This window comes from Lolium perenne, chromosome 1, assembly GCF_019359855.2.
Source record: "Lolium perenne isolate Kyuss_39 chromosome 1, Kyuss_2.0, whole genome shotgun sequence".
In the NCBI taxonomy this organism is placed as follows: domain Eukaryota; kingdom Viridiplantae; phylum Streptophyta; class Magnoliopsida; order Poales; family Poaceae; genus Lolium; species Lolium perenne.
In genome coordinates, this window is record NC_067244.2 from 205,789,964 (window position 1) to 205,807,858 (window position 17,895).

At 43.6% G+C, this 17,895-nt stretch overlaps 2 protein-coding genes and 1 long non-coding RNA gene across 3 annotated transcripts in view; 2 read left to right on the forward strand and 1 right to left on the reverse strand.

The window, feature by feature from the left end:
• Window positions 1-17,895, reverse strand: part of LOC127320848 (uncharacterized) — a 144,660-nt gene that overhangs the window by 90,813 nt on the left and 35,952 nt on the right. The gene's annotated exons all lie outside the window — the stretch shown is intronic.
• On the forward strand, window positions 4,496-15,098 carry LOC139832860 (uncharacterized). The gene is made up of 2 exons (XR_011747480.1): window positions 4,496-7,266; window positions 14,700-15,098. It is a non-coding gene; the product is annotated as an uncharacterized lncRNA (long non-coding RNA).
• On the forward strand, window positions 11,839-13,380 carry LOC127320805 (uncharacterized). The gene is made up of 4 exons (XM_071822809.1): window positions 11,839-11,846; window positions 11,878-11,989; window positions 12,332-12,417; window positions 12,639-13,380. Exons 2-4 carry the CDS (start codon window positions 11,885-11,887, stop codon window positions 12,772-12,774), a joined length of 327 nt encoding a protein of 108 aa, XP_071678910.1. The 5' UTR covers window positions 11,839-11,846; window positions 11,878-11,884; the 3' UTR covers window positions 12,775-13,380.

The following is a 17,895-nucleotide window of genomic DNA, read 5'->3' on the forward strand; positions in this document are numbered from 1 at the left end:
TGGCCTTCAAGACTTGTGCGCACAAAGAGTCAGGAGCAATCAGCATTCGCCATGCTTGTTTCGCTAGCATAGCCAAATTGAAACCATAAAGGTCTCTAAACCCCAAACCACCATCTCTCTTTGATCTAGTCATTTTCTCCCAGCTCAGCCAATGCACTTTATTCTCTTTATCATTTTGCGCCCACCAAAATCCGCAGATCATGGCACTCATCTCATCACACAAGGTTTTTGTGAGATCAAAGCAAGACATTGCAAAAGTGGGAATAGCCTGTGCACATGCTTTTATAAGTATGTCCTTCCCAGCCTTAGAAAGGAACCTCTCCTTCCAACCTTGTATCTTATTCCAAATTCGCTCTTTCAAATACTCAAAAGTCTGTGTTCTGGACCTACTCACATACACCGGAAGGCCTAGATATTTTTCCGTTTTAGCTTCAGCTTTAATATGCAATTCATCAAGAACACCTTTCTTGCACCACTCTTTCGTGTTAGCACTGAACATGACTGAAGACTTATCGTAGTTGACAGTCTGTCCCGAACAACATTCATAAAGTTGTAGCAACTGTTGCAGAGATCTGGCACTTTGGCGTGACGCTTTCATAAGCACCAATGATTCGTCTGCAAACAAAATATGGTTGATACTTGGGGCAGCATGACAAATACGAATTCCTGGCAGTACTCCATCCACCTCTGCCTTGTTCAGTAGTACAGAGAATCCCTCAGCACACACAAGAAATAGGTATGGGGAGAGAGGGTCTCCCTGGCGTAGCCCTCGCTGCGGAGTGATCAGATCGGTACATTCTCCATTCACCTTGAACTGATATGTAACTGAGGTAACACAAAGCATAATTCTGTCGATCCACCGTTGGTCAAAGCCAAGTCGTCTCATTATATTTTCTAGGAACGCCCACTCCACTCGGTCGTACGCCTTACTCATATCCAATTTGACAGCAGCAAAACCCTCCTTTCCATTCCTTTTGTTCTTCATATAATGAGTACATTCATAGGCGAGTAAGATATTATCTGTAATTAATCTCCCCGGGACGAAAGCACTCTGGTTTGGAGATATGATCTCAGGTAGAATTTTTTTCAGCCTATTTGCGAGGAGCTTTGAAACCAGTTTGTACACCACGTTGCATAGACTGATAGGTCTCAGATCCTTCATACATTCTGGGTTCTTCGTCTTTGGTATGAGCACAACACATGTATCATTCCATCCCTCTGGGCCTCTGGCATAGGTCCACCGTTCAGTACATTAAGTACTTCGGCTGTAACTTTCTCTCCCACTAGTTCCCAACTTTTCTTATAAAAGATTGAGGGCATACCATCAATTCCCGGAGCCTTAAGATCACCAATACTATCCAAGGCCTCCTTGACCTCCTGTGCATTGAACTCCTTGCATAGCAACTCGTTCATAGCCGGTGTCACCCGTGGATCAATGTGATCCAAGAGTTCATCCACTCGTGTACCTGCATTGGAGGAAAAAAGATTTACAAAATAATTAGTCACCACATCTTTCATGGCCCCCTCATCCTCCACCACACTTCCATCTTCCCTTCTCAGTTTTTTTATCCTATTAATTTTCCTCCTCTCTGAAGCAGCCGAGTGAAAATACTTTGTATTTCTGTCTCCATTCTTCATCCACTGAACATGGGCCCTTTGTTTCCAATACAGCTCCTTTTGCTCTTCCAACCTGCTCAACTTAAAACGAAGAATTTCTTCTCTTCTTACTTGTTCTGGCCCGATACCCTTCTTTCTCCAAACCTCTAGCTCCTTTTTTATTTTGCTTATTCTCTTCTCCAGGTCTCCCAACTTATTTCGGTTCCAGTCCACAAGTTCTCCCAGGATCCCCTTCACCGCTCCCATCACACCTTTCTGATGCCCATACACCTCCATATCCCATGCATTTTCAACAATAGTAGCATATTCCTCCTCCGCTAACCACTTGGCTTCAAACCTCGGCACCATTCCCCTAGCTGGGCTCCGTCGTGCTTTCTCCACCCCATGTGTATTTATAATGATGGGACGGTGGTCAGAATGTCTTGGATCACCATTCACAACTTTATACCCAGGGAAACGGTCACGCCATGATTGTGTTGCCACCGCACGATCGAGCCTTTCCCTTATGTACTTATTTGCATCATGGTTATTGTTCCTCCATGTGAAGGCATCTCCTACAAATCGCAAATCATCCAACTCACACAACTCCAAAGTCTCCTTGAACCGGTCCATACATGCTTGTGGTCTTGGCACTCCCCCCTCCTTCTCCCACGGATGAAGGATCTCATTGAAATCCCCTCCGCAAAGCCATGGTTTATTATTCTGGTGCCTCAAAGTGCGCATCAATCTCCATGTATTCTCCTTTCCATCCGTGCGTGGGTCACCGTATATTCCAGTGAAACGCCAAACAAAGCCATCTGGCTCAGTGATCTCCGTGTCGATATGATATCTCGACATGAAACCTATCACTTTCAGATTCACCTCTCTCTTCCAAAAAAGCACCAAACCTCCACTTCTCCCCTCACAATTCTTAACCATCATATGTGGCATCTCAAGCTTCCAACGGAACCACTCCAACTTATCTTGCTCCATTTTTGTCTCAGACACAAACAAAACATCAGGGTCCTCCCTCTTCCGGAGATCCAGAAGACCATTAACAGCCGGGCCGTTCCCCAACCCCCGGCCGTTCCAAATTGCTATGATCATTTCTGCTCGCGGAGCTGTTCCGATAGCCCCGCTTTTTCATTTTTGTTTGAAATGATCTCCTGCTGCTGCACCGCGTGAAGGCCCTCTTTTGGTTTTTTCGCCTTATTCAGCTCATCTAGGTCCATGTCATCTCCTTCTCTCTTCTGTCCCACTAACACCATCTCCCTCGCGGCTCCATTGGTGTCCTTTCGCTCTTGCCTTCTAAAGGTTTTGCTCGCTGGACGTTTTCCCTCTTGCTTCTTTCCACCACCTTCCTCCCTGCCTCCAAAATGGTTCTCCACCACCCCCCTTTCACCACCCTTTACATTACTTAGTTCTAGGTTTCCCGTAGATGAAATGTTTTTGTTTTTATCTATCACCATCACCTCAGTGCCCGCCTCTCCTTCCTTCTTTGATGCTACATCTCCGGCTCCCTTTCCCCCTTCAGCTTCTTTTTCTATAATGTCCATATCAGATTGTTTAGCCATTGTCTCCTCATTCTTCCCGCTCCCCTCTGTCAGCTTGAGTGGATTATCCCTTGTATGGTTGATGTCCTTCCGCCATGATGGGCCATCACTGCCCAGGCTACCAGATTTGCTACCACCACTTGACCATCCGATTGTCCTCCGGCCCCCTCCGTCATTCCAACCTCTTCTAGTATCCACGGATGGAAATTTCTTTGGTGGTAACCATCTCAACCATCTGCCAAACTGTGGTTCCTCCCCCTTTTTTAGTTTTATTGTACACTCCCTATCCCGGTGTCCAATGATACCACACACATAGCAGAAATCTGGAATAAATTCGTATTGGAAAGGACACCATCTGGTTCTTCCACTCTCGTCCACATCGACCATGGTACCTCTCATTATAGGCTTTGTGATTGACATACGCACTTTAACTCGTAGGTACTTTCCCATCGCTAAGCCATTTTCCACTCCATCTACCTCCATCCATTCTCCAATTTCTTCACCAATAATTTCTCCCGTTTCTCTACTCATCATACCCAAAGGAAGCTTGAAAATTCTGACCCATATCGGAATCTTATTGAAATCATACTCATCCAGATTTTTGCTAGCCTGAAAATCCTCTACTACCAACAGCGAGTTATCGAACTTCCAGGGCCCCCCATCAACTGCCTTATTCTTTCCCGACGCCTGATTGAAGGTAATCAAAAAGGTATTATCTCCCATATGCTTGCATTCTATACCTTTCATCGGGCACCAAATCGGTCCCAGCGCAGCCTCCATTGCCTCGGCAATTGCAGGTTTCTCGGACATCAGTTTCGCTATCGCTTGGACCTCCACCACGCCTACCTTCCCTCCTCCTTTCCATCCGATCTTGACGCCCTTCCTCTCCGCCTCCGAGAGTCTGAGACCCTTCATCATCCCCTCCACACCCTCCATCCTCCTCCGCTTCTTCTTCACCCGGGACTGCCGAAACAAAACTAGGGAATTTGTGTATTACGACCGGATGCCCTAGCAACAAACGGAAGGCTTTTGGTGGGGAGAGACGGGAGTTCTGTGGGTTTTAAACGTGGGCAGCACTGATCGTAGCTTGATAGGATTGTAGACAAGAGTCTGGATTGGGTGAGAAACCAGGTGGACTACGGCAGGAGATCGCCGGAGACTACGACCTGAAACGAAGAAGAAAACTTCGGGATCGCCGATCTGATCGCCCGTCAAACACGGAAACCGCCACGTACCGGGCGGACCTGGGCTTAATATTACGCAGCTCTTTATCTCCAAAAAAAAAAACTTGCACGAATATTAAGGCACAAGTTGACAAAGGTAATTTTGTTGTTGCCGGACATTTGTGTACCCCTAGTGATCAAAGTCCTTGTTCAAAAAAAAAAGATCAAAGTCCCACGCCTCGTCGCCGCCGTGCACAACTCCTCCTCCCCGTCCCGTCCCCTTTCTCTTCCTCGCCGCCGTCCTAGTCGCCCCCTTCTCCACATTCCCACAGCGCTCCGCATCCCACCAATCCCCTCAGCTCCACCTCCCTCCACTCCCCTCAAGATGCCTCAGCCAGATCCGTGAAAGGGTTGACTTTTTACCTTTTCGGCCAGATCGGCGTCGCCGACGTCGTCGTCTCCACGCGGACTAACCAACGACGCCGCTGCCACCAACGCCGCGCGTGTGGCCACCGGGTGGCACAACGTCTCCAGAACCCTAGTCCCCGTGTGTGTGTGCACGTCGGTGTCGCTCTCCACGAGCGCCTCCGCCCCGGCGCCTCGTCCTACAGGCTGACGCCACCTTTACCCCAGGTCATGGAGAAGCTGTAGTTATGCTTGAGCTGGAGTCGCTGGACCAAACAAACAGCTCTCCGGTTAATTTTATGGTCATGGATCTGAAGTCACAAAGAGATATTGATTGTTTGTTCAGTAGAACCACAGCAGTCACAGTGATCAAGCAGGCTGTTGCAACAATGAGTGTCCTTTACTTTATTTTCAAGCTTCACTTGGTATTTGTTATCCTGGCCTGTTTTTCCTAACTGTTTCTACAGGGGCATGATCTTATAATTGGCAACCTGGGAGATTCTAGAGCTATCTTCTCCACTAGAAATTAGGATAATCAGCTTGTTGCTTTTCAGTTGATAGTGGATCTCAAACCAAGCATCCCAAGTGCCCCCTCTGTTCCAGTCCTTCCAACAAGCATGCCATCTATCCATTTGCCCTCTGTCTGTTCAAGTATTATCTCAGAAGGATGCCCACTTATTTGACTCAATATCCTCTGGTTTGTTTGTAGGGTGCTTAGAGAAGTTATAACTGTGAAAGTTCATGACAGCGACCCGATGACCCATGGTCCGTGGATACCCGTTCAGTTTGTGTGAGGGGGTTGAATGCATGCTCTCATGTGGGATGTGGACTACGACCCGATGACCCATGTCGTGAAGCGGAACCAACACGGATGCTGTGATGACACTTTCACTTGGCGCGATGTTGCCTGTGACTGGTCAAACAAACTTTTACATTCAGTTCTGCTTAATTCAGTTATGTGCTTCCTTTAGATTTAAGAACTTGCTCACATATTCTGCTTGTCTTAATCACTGTTTTTAATTCTGTTTGGTCCTCGTTCCCAGAGATCATTGATATGATTTGCTGTGGTTAATGTGTCACTGCATGATCAATAAACTGTTAATGCAGTCCACTGAAATTATTCAGTGGTTAATGTGTCCAGTTTTACTCGGATCTCTGCGAGTGAGGATAAGTACATGTATAAGGATCAATGCTTATGAGGGTACAGTTTTTATCCCATTGTAGTTATAGCTTAAGGGTGTAAAATTTGATATTGATATCTGCTATGTAATTGTATGCCTGAATAAAAAAATTGCTCTAGTGTTGTCTATACATAAATGTGTATGCCATTACTTAGTTTTACAGAAGCACTGTCCTGTTATACAAATGCCCTGTTATGCAAATGCCAGTGTGAACCCTGCTAGTTCTTGAAATGAGCATCTGGTGTACATGAAAGAAAACAACTTTTAAGATGGCTGTGTTCCTTGAATTAAAATGGTTATTGCTCCTTATGTCTTGCCCAAATCTTCACACCTGATGCTGTTAATTTTGTGGCCACTGCACAATCATGACATTCTCGCCTAAGATGTTTTAACATGAGCTGGTCTAATTTGGCAGGTAGCATCACCACAAAATAGCTAGGAACTGTGATGCGTTTACTTGGCCAGAACCCTACCAAGGCGGAGCTGCAGCACATGATCAACAAGGATGATGTAGATGGCAACAGCACGATTGACTTCCCAGAGTTCCTGAACCTGATGGCCCACAAGATGAAATACACCGACTCTGACTCTGAGGAGGAGCTGAAGGAGGAGTTCCGTGTTTTTGACAAGGACCATAATGGTTTCCTCTCTGCAACTGACCTTCGCCATGTGATGACCAACCTAAGGAACAAGTTGTGCATTGGTTGTGTTAAATGCTCTAGAAACATATGTTAATCAGACCAGAATAATGTTCTTGTGGTGCAGCAGGCTGGACGGAGGGCCGCGGTCGATCGGCGGGGTGGGAGAGGTTGGAGCCGGAGGAGGAAGAAGCTTGAGCGCGTCGTCGAGCTGCGGTCGATCGATGGGCTCGGAGAGGCTGGAGGCTTGCACCGAGTCGGGCGGCGGCGACGGGGGAGTTACGGAGGCGGGGACAGAATTCGAGAGGGGTCACCGGCTAGAAGGAGCTTGTGCAGGGCGTGGGATCCCCGGCGAGCTGGAGCTCGTGCAGGGCGCGGTATCGCCGACGGGCAGCAGCTCGTGCAGATCGCGGGATCGCCGGCGAGCAGCAGCTCGTGCAGACCGCTGGTGAGCAAGAGAGGGTGCAGGACGCTAATCGCGGGACCGCCGGCGTCGATTATGGGCAGATCGCTGATCGCAGGCAGGCGCGCAGCCGCGCTGATTACGGGAGTATGCTGGCCCTTCGCGTGCAGGTGCCGCTGCGCTGATCACGGGCGGATCGGCCTCGCCTCCTGCCTCTGATGGACGCGGCTTGCCTGTGCCAAGCTAGTCAGCGCCAAGCTGCAATCGTCGGTGCCGCAAGAAAGCTGCCCAGGCAACATCTCGGGGACTTAGCAGGCCTGGACACAGGTAAAATTATATTTCTTCGTGTGTTGATCTTGCGGACACACAGTCTGGATAGTTGGTGAATGCGTGTCATTATCCACTTCTGCAAAATTTTCTATGTTTAAGGAGTAGAAAAAGTATGATGAATAAAAATGTTCCGTGAAGATGAGAAGTGGTTGTGGGCACATATATACACTGAACTTCTTACGAACATACCCTGGATTGAGGTAGCACACGTGGTTTTAACTATTCTTGACATACAAAACACTCTTCTCTCACTGAAGCAAGTTCTAGTAGTGCACAGTTCATGTTCTAAGAAAATTCACTTCAGCTTGGAAGTTACATGAGATAAAACTGTGAAAACAAATTATGTTGGCTTTGGTTGATTTAAGAATTCTTGATTTTGTTTTGTCATCAAACTAGAGGTAGAAGTCCCAATGGTCCCTTGCAGCAAGGGATCCAGAGCATAGTTCTGCAGTTGTAAATAGCTGTACATCTGATTTGTCGGATGGTCCTGAACAAAAAAGTAGGCAAGTTCAATTTCATTGAAGTTTAAAAATTAGAGAACTTGAAAGTGTGAACTGCTCATACCACTAGTGAACCATATGGTTGGAATCCTGCTAGTTGTTGGGTATGTGGTGACATTGGGATGCCATTTCCAATATGACTATATGGTTGGAAACTGCCTAGTTCTTGAGTATGTGCTGGCATTGTGATACTATTACCGATTGGACCATTAGGTTGGAATCGCGCCAGTTCTTGACTATGTGCTGACATTGGGATGCTATTACCAATTGATGGTGGTCTTGAAGCATTTAGTATATTGTTGTACTGCAATTGATATGCAGCCATTTGATTTCTCAAAAACTCTAAATGATCCTGCAAAAATTATATAGAAAGGTCAATACAATTAAATGTATTATAGGAAAATAAGCTATACCGTTGAGGTGCCTTGTGGCTGCACTTGCACATTATTATCCATGTTCTTTTTCTTCTTTCGAGTTGCTTTCTCCAAATGACCCTAAAAAATGATATATAAAGACCAATACAATTAAAGATTTTATAGTAAACACGCTACCGATTTTATACCGTTGCGACGCCCTCTGGCTGCACATGTATAGTATTATCCATGTTTTTTTTCTTCTTTCCGGTTGCTTTCTCAAAGCCCCCAATTGGTCTGCTTGCTCCTTTGGTGGTCTTCTCCTTCACCTTGATACCTTTTGGTTTCGCAAGCCCCTCACCGTGTTTTGAAATTCTACTACAGTCGATGTGTAGTCCTGGCACAACAATATTAAACTTAAGTTTAACTTTGGAACTAGCCTACAGAAGTATAAGTATAAGATGTACCTTCTGTAGTAGTAGTAGTAGTAGTAGTGGAGTTGTTCACTTCTGGATCAGCTCTAATTTTCAAGCATTTCTCCACCCTTTGTGCTAATTGCTCTGCGGAGTTAGCAGCCTCGTCATATGATTCATCAGATTCAGCGGCACGAGCAGCTATTTTCATATACATTTTGCACAAATCCTTGTACCGATTAGCCATTCTTACTTTTGGATCATCATGTTGGTTACGTTTGCTTGTTATATCTAGAACTTTTGCATCAATTGTCCACCTTTTCAAGATATATTCTTCAGGGATGTGCTTGATATTATTAATACCAGGAACCTTTAAGCAATGAGAGCAAAGTATTCCAGCAAATTCAAACCTCTTGCAACTGCAGCTGACCTTTTCTTCTTTTTGAATAAATCTAACAATATGGTCACGTTGCGTGCCATGAAATTTTACTGTGTAAACCTTCTCCTCCGCCTCAATTTCACTACAAAGAAATGTGTCATAGTTCAGGGTCCGAAGCACTTGCTCTTGAAACAACTTGAATATTGCTGGACTATATGTGGATACGGCTTGTCTTAACATATAGCTAGCTTCTACCTTTAGTTAAGGACTACTCTGTGTTGCTTTGAAGTCACACCTCACCTCTTCAAATCTTTTATCTGAAACTAGCCGCTCGAAATGATGGAAAAAAGTAAGCATGTCATATTTAACACTGATGTACCTCTTTAGTTCATTGTTCATGCTTTCACTTCTTTGGGTAGTAGTCATTTGGGCACAGAACGTATTTCTGCCATACACTAGTGCCCAATGCTCTTTTTTCTCGAACCACCTTTTAAGCCACTCATTTTCATGTAGTCCATACTTGTCAAGCATTCCACCCCATGCACTTATAAATTCATCTTCCTCCTCTATATCATAGATACAATGCTGAAAATCAATATTGAACTTCTTATAATCTTTGACAACTCCACCAAGGTGCTTGCAAGCATTTTGATTCATATGCCACACACACAGTCTATGTATACTATAAATTAGGATTTCACTGATCGCCTTTGCCATTGCTGCATCTTCATCGGTCAGAATTGTCCGTGGATGTTTTCCTGACATAACTTTCAAAAAAGTTCTAAAAAGCCAAGCAAAACTTTCAGCGGTTTCATCATACAGAAGTGCAGCACCGAAGACAACAGTTTTCTTGTGATTATTTACACCAACAATCAAACCAAATGGACGTCCATCATCTAGTTTCCTGTATGTGGTGTCAAAGCATATAACATCACCAAACATCGCATAGTCCGAGACCATTTTGGAGTCAGCCCAAAAAATGTTGGTTATCAAATCATCCTCATCCACTTGAATTGAATAGAAGAAATTGACATCTTCCGATACCTTCTTCTCCATGTATTCTAACACTCCTCCGGTGTCACCTTCCTTTGCTTGTATCGTTCTCTTTGAGTACAACCGATTTTTTATATCTTCACGTGTACAACCAAGGTTTTCAATTCCACCTGCTTGTTTAGCCATCAGATCGATTGCAGCTTTATTTGAAATACCTACAGACTTCGCAACCTCTGCATTTGCTATTTGCGCTTCTGTTACTTTTCTCTGGGATCTCAAAAAGTGAGTCATGGTTCCAGGAGCAAGAATGTGGTTATGTGAAGCCTCAAATTCATACACATCATAAAATCCACTTCTAAGGCTTATCTTCATACGGGCGGTACATCCACATCGTGTTTCAGGCCTGCTATAACTGAATGTATCCTCTCTTTTATCATCCCCGCGATAGCCTATAAATTGAAGTAATTTTATTAGTGCATCAACATATGATTGCAATCATAAAATATGCATATAGCACATACCTTGGCGAGAGCATGTAAACGTCCGTTGTTGCATTGTAGAGGAGTTCTTCATTTTATGGCCACTGCTTTTCTGTACTATTTAAAAAAGAGGAACAGGTTCCGTCGTCAGGCGGTACGTTGTTCGCTTCATCGATGGTTTCTTCCGCTCCCGATACGTCGTCGTTTCATCCCACTTCCCCTCACTGGGCCAAGCCCAACGAAACCCACGTGGCCGGTTGTCACTCTGGCTTGGCTTCCCACAGGAGAATCCCCAAACCGTATCTTCCCCTCTCCCCATCTCCACCGCCGCCCCAACACCACCACCTTCACTGCCCGAGCTGCGGCCGAGAGCGAGGCATGGGAGCTGGGGCACGGGAAATCAAACAGAAATCTGGAGATCGCCGGCGTTGGCGCCAGGTCGCCGCCAGCTAGGGTTTCGGCGCCACCGCTCCATCCTTCCCCGACGCAGCATCCATCCTTCTGCCCTCCCCAAGTTCCCCGGCGCCAGGCTCTGGTTAGTACCAGGCCTACGGGATGTTGCGCCTGTAGCTCGACCAGCGCAGCTATGAGTTGTTGCGCAAGGGCCTCGACCAACTACGGTACCGTGCTATCCATCGAGAGATTCAACCACAACGGACGTGGTTCCGGCGTCTCGCCCCGCCAGAAGATCCACACCAACGGCGCATCCTACCTGACGGTCTTCCATGGTACGCTCCTTCTCCAACCCGTTCTCTTTATCTCCCCCGCCTACAACAATCTAACCCACAACCTCCCTGGAGCAAACACCGTGTGGTGGGCTTCAGGTTAATTTCCCCGTTGCTTAAGTTTATATACATTGGCATATGGTCTTGCTAACTTCTGTTTGACGAGTTATCTGTTTATGTATGTTTCAAATTTACTAGGCTATACCTGAAATAGATTGTTCATTAGAATGTTATTGTCTTCCAATGGATTTTGGATGGCCTCTGTAAATCTTGTCATGCTTATTCTCAGGAGTTTCAGCAGTGTGGAAAGTAAATTGCTGAGGCATGTAACATAGAGCGCTAACCTATCCAAGATATTGCTCTTTGTCCCGACTGTTGTAGAATTTGTGTAGTAATTTGTAGCTATCTGCTGCGACCTGCATGGAGGGTCTCTTACTGACTGCATTGGTTCCTTCGTAGGTTGACAGTAACTTTAGTTCCATTTACTGGTGTAGCTTCTGTGTTGGTGAACGACGGAGCAAGCTTTTTAGTTGCATTGTAGATGTACATGCTCTATTGCTTACTCGGTCATTCTGTACTGCCCATGCTCGCCGGGCCGCATGACTCCACCACTGTGCCGCCTGCCGTACCTCTACCGCCATACCAGCTATTTATAATGAAGCATCTCGAGGACCCTGGCATGTGTAGTAAAAGAATATTTAAATTTATTCACAATTTGAGTATAGAGGCTTCAAGGTTCCTTATAATGTTTCATTTTTTCCCTCAGATGCGACATGTTGCCACCACTAGGCGACAACCCTGGGTTCCGACAGGCTGCTGCAACCAGGTCGTCAACCTCCCACTCCCTCAACAATGTGTATTTGTCCTACGGAACCCAGGTAATTAGTTTATAATATTGATCAAAGCAACCAATTAAAGACTGCTATCATGCTTTTATTTGAACCGAAAACCATTAATACAAAGCAGTTTTTTCGTGGGTTGGTAAACTTATGTTCCTGCTGTTTGAAATTCACAACTGCTTTATGTGAATGTGCATAGTGTAAATGTTTGAAATGAATTATTTTAGTGTATCCTATGGTAGATTCCATTTTCAAACAAAATCAGTTGAACAAGTTCTGTATAGAAAATTAGACATTACAGCTACTAATTGAATCTGTACTGTCACTTCATTGGAGAAAATAAAGTTGGATTTCTATCAACTGATGCCTTTTATTCTTTAGGTTTTGCCAAGGATAATAAACCAAAATAAGATGGTGAATCTAAAGACACGAAAGAGTATGTTGAAGACTTGGATGATGACCATGAGGTGAGTCACAATCCTTCAGATTCTTTGAACGGTTATCTTCTTATTTAAGGCGAGTTTTGTGATTTTAGTAACATGGTTTAACCAGGTATACTGAACTCTACTTACTGGCTTGATATGATTGCTGAACAATAACCTCGCTGGCACTTTTGTGGTAAATGATATTACATCTGCTCTAGCATCAAGCGTTCTGTTGAACTTTATGCAAATGACGCTTCTTGCAGAGATTCTGCTATGGGGAGAAGCAATGGTTTTGATATGGCTGGGTTTCAGCAGAGTAAACCAGTAGTCACAATGAGTAATAGCAATGGGATCAGTACCATGTATGAGTTAGCTGACGCACAATACTGGATCGGTTGATGGTGATACTGAAACTCTTAGTGCTCATCTACCTTCATCAGCTGCTAAAAATACCCATAGCAAATCAAACGATACAATGGCACATGTTTCAGTAGAATAGCCAACTACCGAATAACCTCACAGGAGCATCTAAAAGCTTGCAGCTGGAGTTGGTTCTTTTGGTAAAGCTAGAGGTTGGCAATAGTCAAAGTTTAAGTAAGCATTGTTCTTATTTGTTCTGTGTGGTCAGAGAACAAGGAAAAGAATTCCAATACAGCAAGTTTTTGTATGAAGTGATACAAGAGCGGTAAAAAAATCTCGAGGTGAAAATGGAATCGCCTCTGGATCGATAAGGCTATCTTTCAGAGTTCCATGTTTGGAAGTTGGTTGTGCGTACACATGTATAGTCCCATGTCTTTATTGAAAAAAATGTATAGTCCCATGTATAGTTCTGTACAATCTGTCACGGTGCCTGATGTTCTTATAGGCAGTAGTACTTTATATGAGTGCCTCATTATTACCCCTTCTCTGTATGAGTTGAAGGGTATTGAAGCTTTGTAATTTTTGCATGTAATACAGACAAACAACAGAAGTCCCCATATAATTTTCTGTCTGGTTCTTGATTGACTTTACTGGTTATTAAGTTTTGTTGCTAAAGAGTAATGGGTCATTGTTTAATTCCATATAAAAACTGAGGAGGCAAGAGTAAGTAAATTATGTTCATGGTCTTGCAGAAGGAAAGCACTATACCTTCTACCCCTTATGTTCATGGCTGAGGTGAACATGGGGATGTCAAATTATTTAAGGCCGTGGCACATATTGATTATTGTGGGGAGACGAAACACAAGAATTGGGTGGAAAATGCAATGACATAAACGAGCTATGCTCTCGCTCAAGTTTATCAAGTGCACCGGTTGAGTTTTTGTGTTTCTTTTGTCTCGTTACATCTGATTTAGTTGATCTAACATACATTGTTGAACTCATTTGACTTCTTTCTTTTAGTTAATTTTGAAAACTAACAACAAACTTGTGTACGACACACCATTCTTTATAAAATGGATGGTAATGTCAAAGCTGAGATGCTTGTCGGGTTTCAATATGTCACCAAACTAAAATTAGGATGAGGATTTGTGAAAGTTGAAAAAAAATATAATGACATATTGAATAGAAGGAGAAGTTAGAAGCCGATGATGAAGCACAGGGTCTCGATGGTTGTTTGAAAATTGTAATTCTTTCGATATACGTGCTCAAAAATATAAGATTTTTTTAATAATTGTGCCTATGCATATTTCTCCTGTTTTATAGTGATTTCATGTGAGTGTGTGTGTGCATAAGAGGGGGAGAGACCCTACGAAATAAGGTGACAACATTTTTGGAGTGCGGTGACTATAAAACAGAATGACACACTAGGTGAAAAAGGTGAACAATACATGCATCCTTGTCAGGCCTTTGGAGAATATAAATGTGCATTGTATTTAGCATTGCTATTCAATTTTAAAAAAAAAATCCCGTAGCAACGCACGGGCATTTAACTAGTTCTAATACTAAAACCTATAGTTTCAGCATACTTGTTATAGAAGGAATATGCTTCCTCTTCTGATAAAAATTGCATGCCTAATTTTGGTACCCTGCCATCATTGTGATCTGCTGCATTTTGCTCCACATCCTATATCAATTAATATTCAGTTTACTTCCGTTTCAAAAAAAATCAGTTTAGTTCATACAAATATGTGGCTATCCCAAGGATCTCCTAGTTGTCCGTTCCTACTTATTCCCTCTTACATGGTTTGCTCCTGACATTGGGATGATATTACCAACTGTTGACGGTATTGAAGCATTTAGGATTGTACTGTAATTGATATGCAGCCATTTAATTTGATTGTTAGATCTTGATTCTGGGCATAGGATTTCCTAAAGTAGTAATTATCATGTGATCTTGAATGCAGAAATTTTCCAAGGACTTCTTTCTACGTGTAGGCGATGGCATTCCTGATGAAGGAAGGCAAAGGGGGTGGCAGGATTGGATCGGTTCAAAAAACTTGGAACTTTCGACTATGATTCATCATGAAAAAGAGTATGGAAAGATCTCTTACTGTCCGTTCATCGTCATCATGCCCATGATTGCTTGAAGAATCCATCAGCGACTACTGCTGATTGTTTCGCTGGTCAATGGAGTCTGTTAGAAGTAAACTGTGGATGTGGAATTTGCCTGTGTTGATTGTTGCGTCTTCACCTCTTGTTTCTGTTTGATTAGTGGGGGATCGGAGGATCGAATTTTGGCGCTTAGCTAGATGTTTTCCCGCGCGATGTGATAACTTATGGCATATTCCGTGTTTATATTTTAATGCTTTGCGTGTATTACGGATGGGTATCAATACATGGCAGAAGGAATAGGTCCACCCGGTAAAGATACGGCCGGTGCGTATTTTGCTTTCCTCTTTTTTTTTAGCAAAAAAGCTGGATCGGGCTGTGCGGGAGGCAAACCACTCGATGCCGTCCGTGCTTGCAGCCGCACGGATGGTCGCACGCCGCGTCCGCCTCGGATCGCAGGATGGGGGAGCTCGCGATCGAGTCGCCAGGAATCGCGGACGGTGATGGCGAAGTTTGGATTTTGAATCCAGCCTATTTTGTAGTGGTTGAAATCCGTGTGGGTTTTTTTTTGTAAAATTAAATTTTATACAGCCCCCACAGCTTATTTCGGTACGTAGGCAGTACCTCGGTTTGGAGTTTGGAATTTGGACAGAGTTGTGTCATTGTGTGTTGGTGTACTAGAGGCAGTTCTCTGTTGCCAATGAGCGTTCTCTACAGCTCCAAACTCGGAATACTAATGTAATGCAAAAATAACCAGTTTTCATGTGAAAACGGTATCACTGCTAACTAGTTGCAACTTGCAAGGATGATGTGTGCAATTTGTGCAATTTTCTAACGGTATCATTGCTACGATTTCAGAACAAAGATTTGCAACAGACATTTGCTAATTAGTTGCAAGGATGATGTGCACAATTTTTTATCCTAACTAGCAGAGTTCATGTCCAGAATTTCAAAAGAAAACTGCAGTGTTCAGTGTACTGAAACTGGAATGGAGAAGGATGCATAAACTGAGAACAACCTTCATGGCAGAATTATTATCCGGATTTGAGATAACCTTTTCGACTTCAGAATTTTGCACCCTAGTACTCATCAGAGAATTAAACTGGGCCAATGCAAAATGGTAAGCCTAGGTTGCTGCTGTTAAACATAACCAACAAACAAGAATAGAAAGAAATGAAGTTTTTTAACAGAATAAGAACTGAAACTTCATACAGCACTGGTAAACTCAATTTCTCAACTCACTGCAAGAACCACTAGAATCAGATGCTTCATCCAAGATAAATGCAGCTAACAGAAATGAAGTTTTCGCCAGAATAAGAACGCGGCCATTACAACGTCACTGCATTATTATTCAAACAGGTTCTGAACTTTTAGAACCACGAGGTCAAAGCAATGTCACTAGAACAGACAAGTTTCGCCAGAAACACAAGAGCCGCAGGGTTTTTCTCAACCTATATCTCTATGCCAGAAATTAAGATTTCTCATGTCGCAGTGTCCGAGACTCCGAGGCAGCGACACTTCTGAAGAGGTGAACTGTAAGGCAAGGAAACCTGATCTGGTCTTTCTCTACTCTGCACTGAAATCCGGGTGTCGCGGCCCGCCATTTGCTGAATTAGCAGAAATAGTGAAGCAGTATTAGCAGAAATCAGTGAAAAAGTTAGGCATCATGCCACATGGACTGCAACCGTTGCAACAGATCAATGATCTCATATTGCTAAAACAAGTCAACAGCAAGATCAAGAATACAGCTGATGTACAAAACCTGGAAATAATTTTATGTGCAGAAACTAGCTTCCAGATAGTGCTGCATTCAATTTTGCTCACATCATTCAAAACAATTACAATATGCCAAATCATATATAAATCAGCATCTTATTTGTGAAGCTGAACTGAGATGAGCAGGCTGATTTGGGTTTTCAGGTTCCCATGTTTTTCACTAGCAGCAAATGGTATTAAATTGAAGAACTGAATCATTTGAACCCAGGACAGTTGTTTCAGAACCAATAATTTCATTATCAAGGGTGAGTATGAACATGTGACTGGTGAAATGATTTTCCCCAGCAACCAATTAGCTTTAGGAAACTTTCTAGCATACAAATACTCATAAATCCAACAGGCACAATGTAAATACCCATTGTCTAGGTTGAGCTACCTTTACTACTCATATCTACAGGACTACAACATTTCATACCAGGGTCCTAACTGAAGAAACTCAGTGACAGTTTCAGTACATTGTTGTCAGAATGTGATTCCCGAGTTCTAATGACTAAAATAGTTTCTTAAAACTACCATTTAGAATAATCTGATCCGAACTCCAACGGTTTCAGTATAAGCTTTCCAAGCACAGGTAGATTAGCAATCAACTAAAGCAAACACCAAAAGATCATGGCCACGCAGAAAATTCCAGTACATATCAGCCTCTCTCACTTGGCGTAACGGCCGTGATTACCAGGGTCTGTCTGCCGTATATAAAACAGGTAAATAATTTAATGTGCAGAAACTAGCTTTCATGTAGTGTTGCATTAAATTTTGGTCACTTTCATTCAAAACAATTACCAATAGGTCAAACCATATAAAAGCATCTTCTTTGTGAAGCTGAACTGAGATGAGTGGGCTGATTTGTGTTTTCAGGTTCCACTGTTTTTCACTAGCAGCAAATGGTATTAAATTGAAGAACTGAATCATTTGAACCTATGACAGTTGTTTCAAAACCAATAATTTCAATATCAAGGTTGAGTATGACTAAGTGACTGGTGAAATGATTTTTCACTGCAACCAGTTGTTCCAGAACCAATAATTTCAGCAGCAAGATCAAGAAGACAACAATTAGTCTTACTATTCTAGTGGAGGAAGTGACACTGCTTCACGGGAGAGTGCTGATAGGGGCACTCGGGGCCAAAGCGGCATCTCCTAGTCCCGAACTTGTTGGGCAAAGGGGCGTGCAGACTCTCACTCTCCATGGGCAAACCAGCATTGGTTGCCGAATGGGCAGATCCCTGACTGCGTCCAGTGTTTGCAGAGCTGTGTCTTGGGGTCTCCTTGCTTCACAGA

Excerpts from the sequence above, each read along its gene's own strand:
- LOC127320805 (XM_071822809.1), top strand. The coding sequence starts at position 11,885 with ATGTTGCCACCACTAGGCGACAACCCTGGGTTCCGACAGGCTGCTGCA. Across the intron at positions 11,990-12,331 it reads ATTTGTCCTACGGAACCCAG|GTTTTGCCAAGGATAATAAA; the intron begins GTAATTAGTTTA and ends TTTATTCTTTAG. Across the intron at positions 12,418-12,638 it reads ACTTGGATGATGACCATGAG|AGATTCTGCTATGGGGAGAA; the intron begins GTGAGTCACAAT and ends CGCTTCTTGCAG.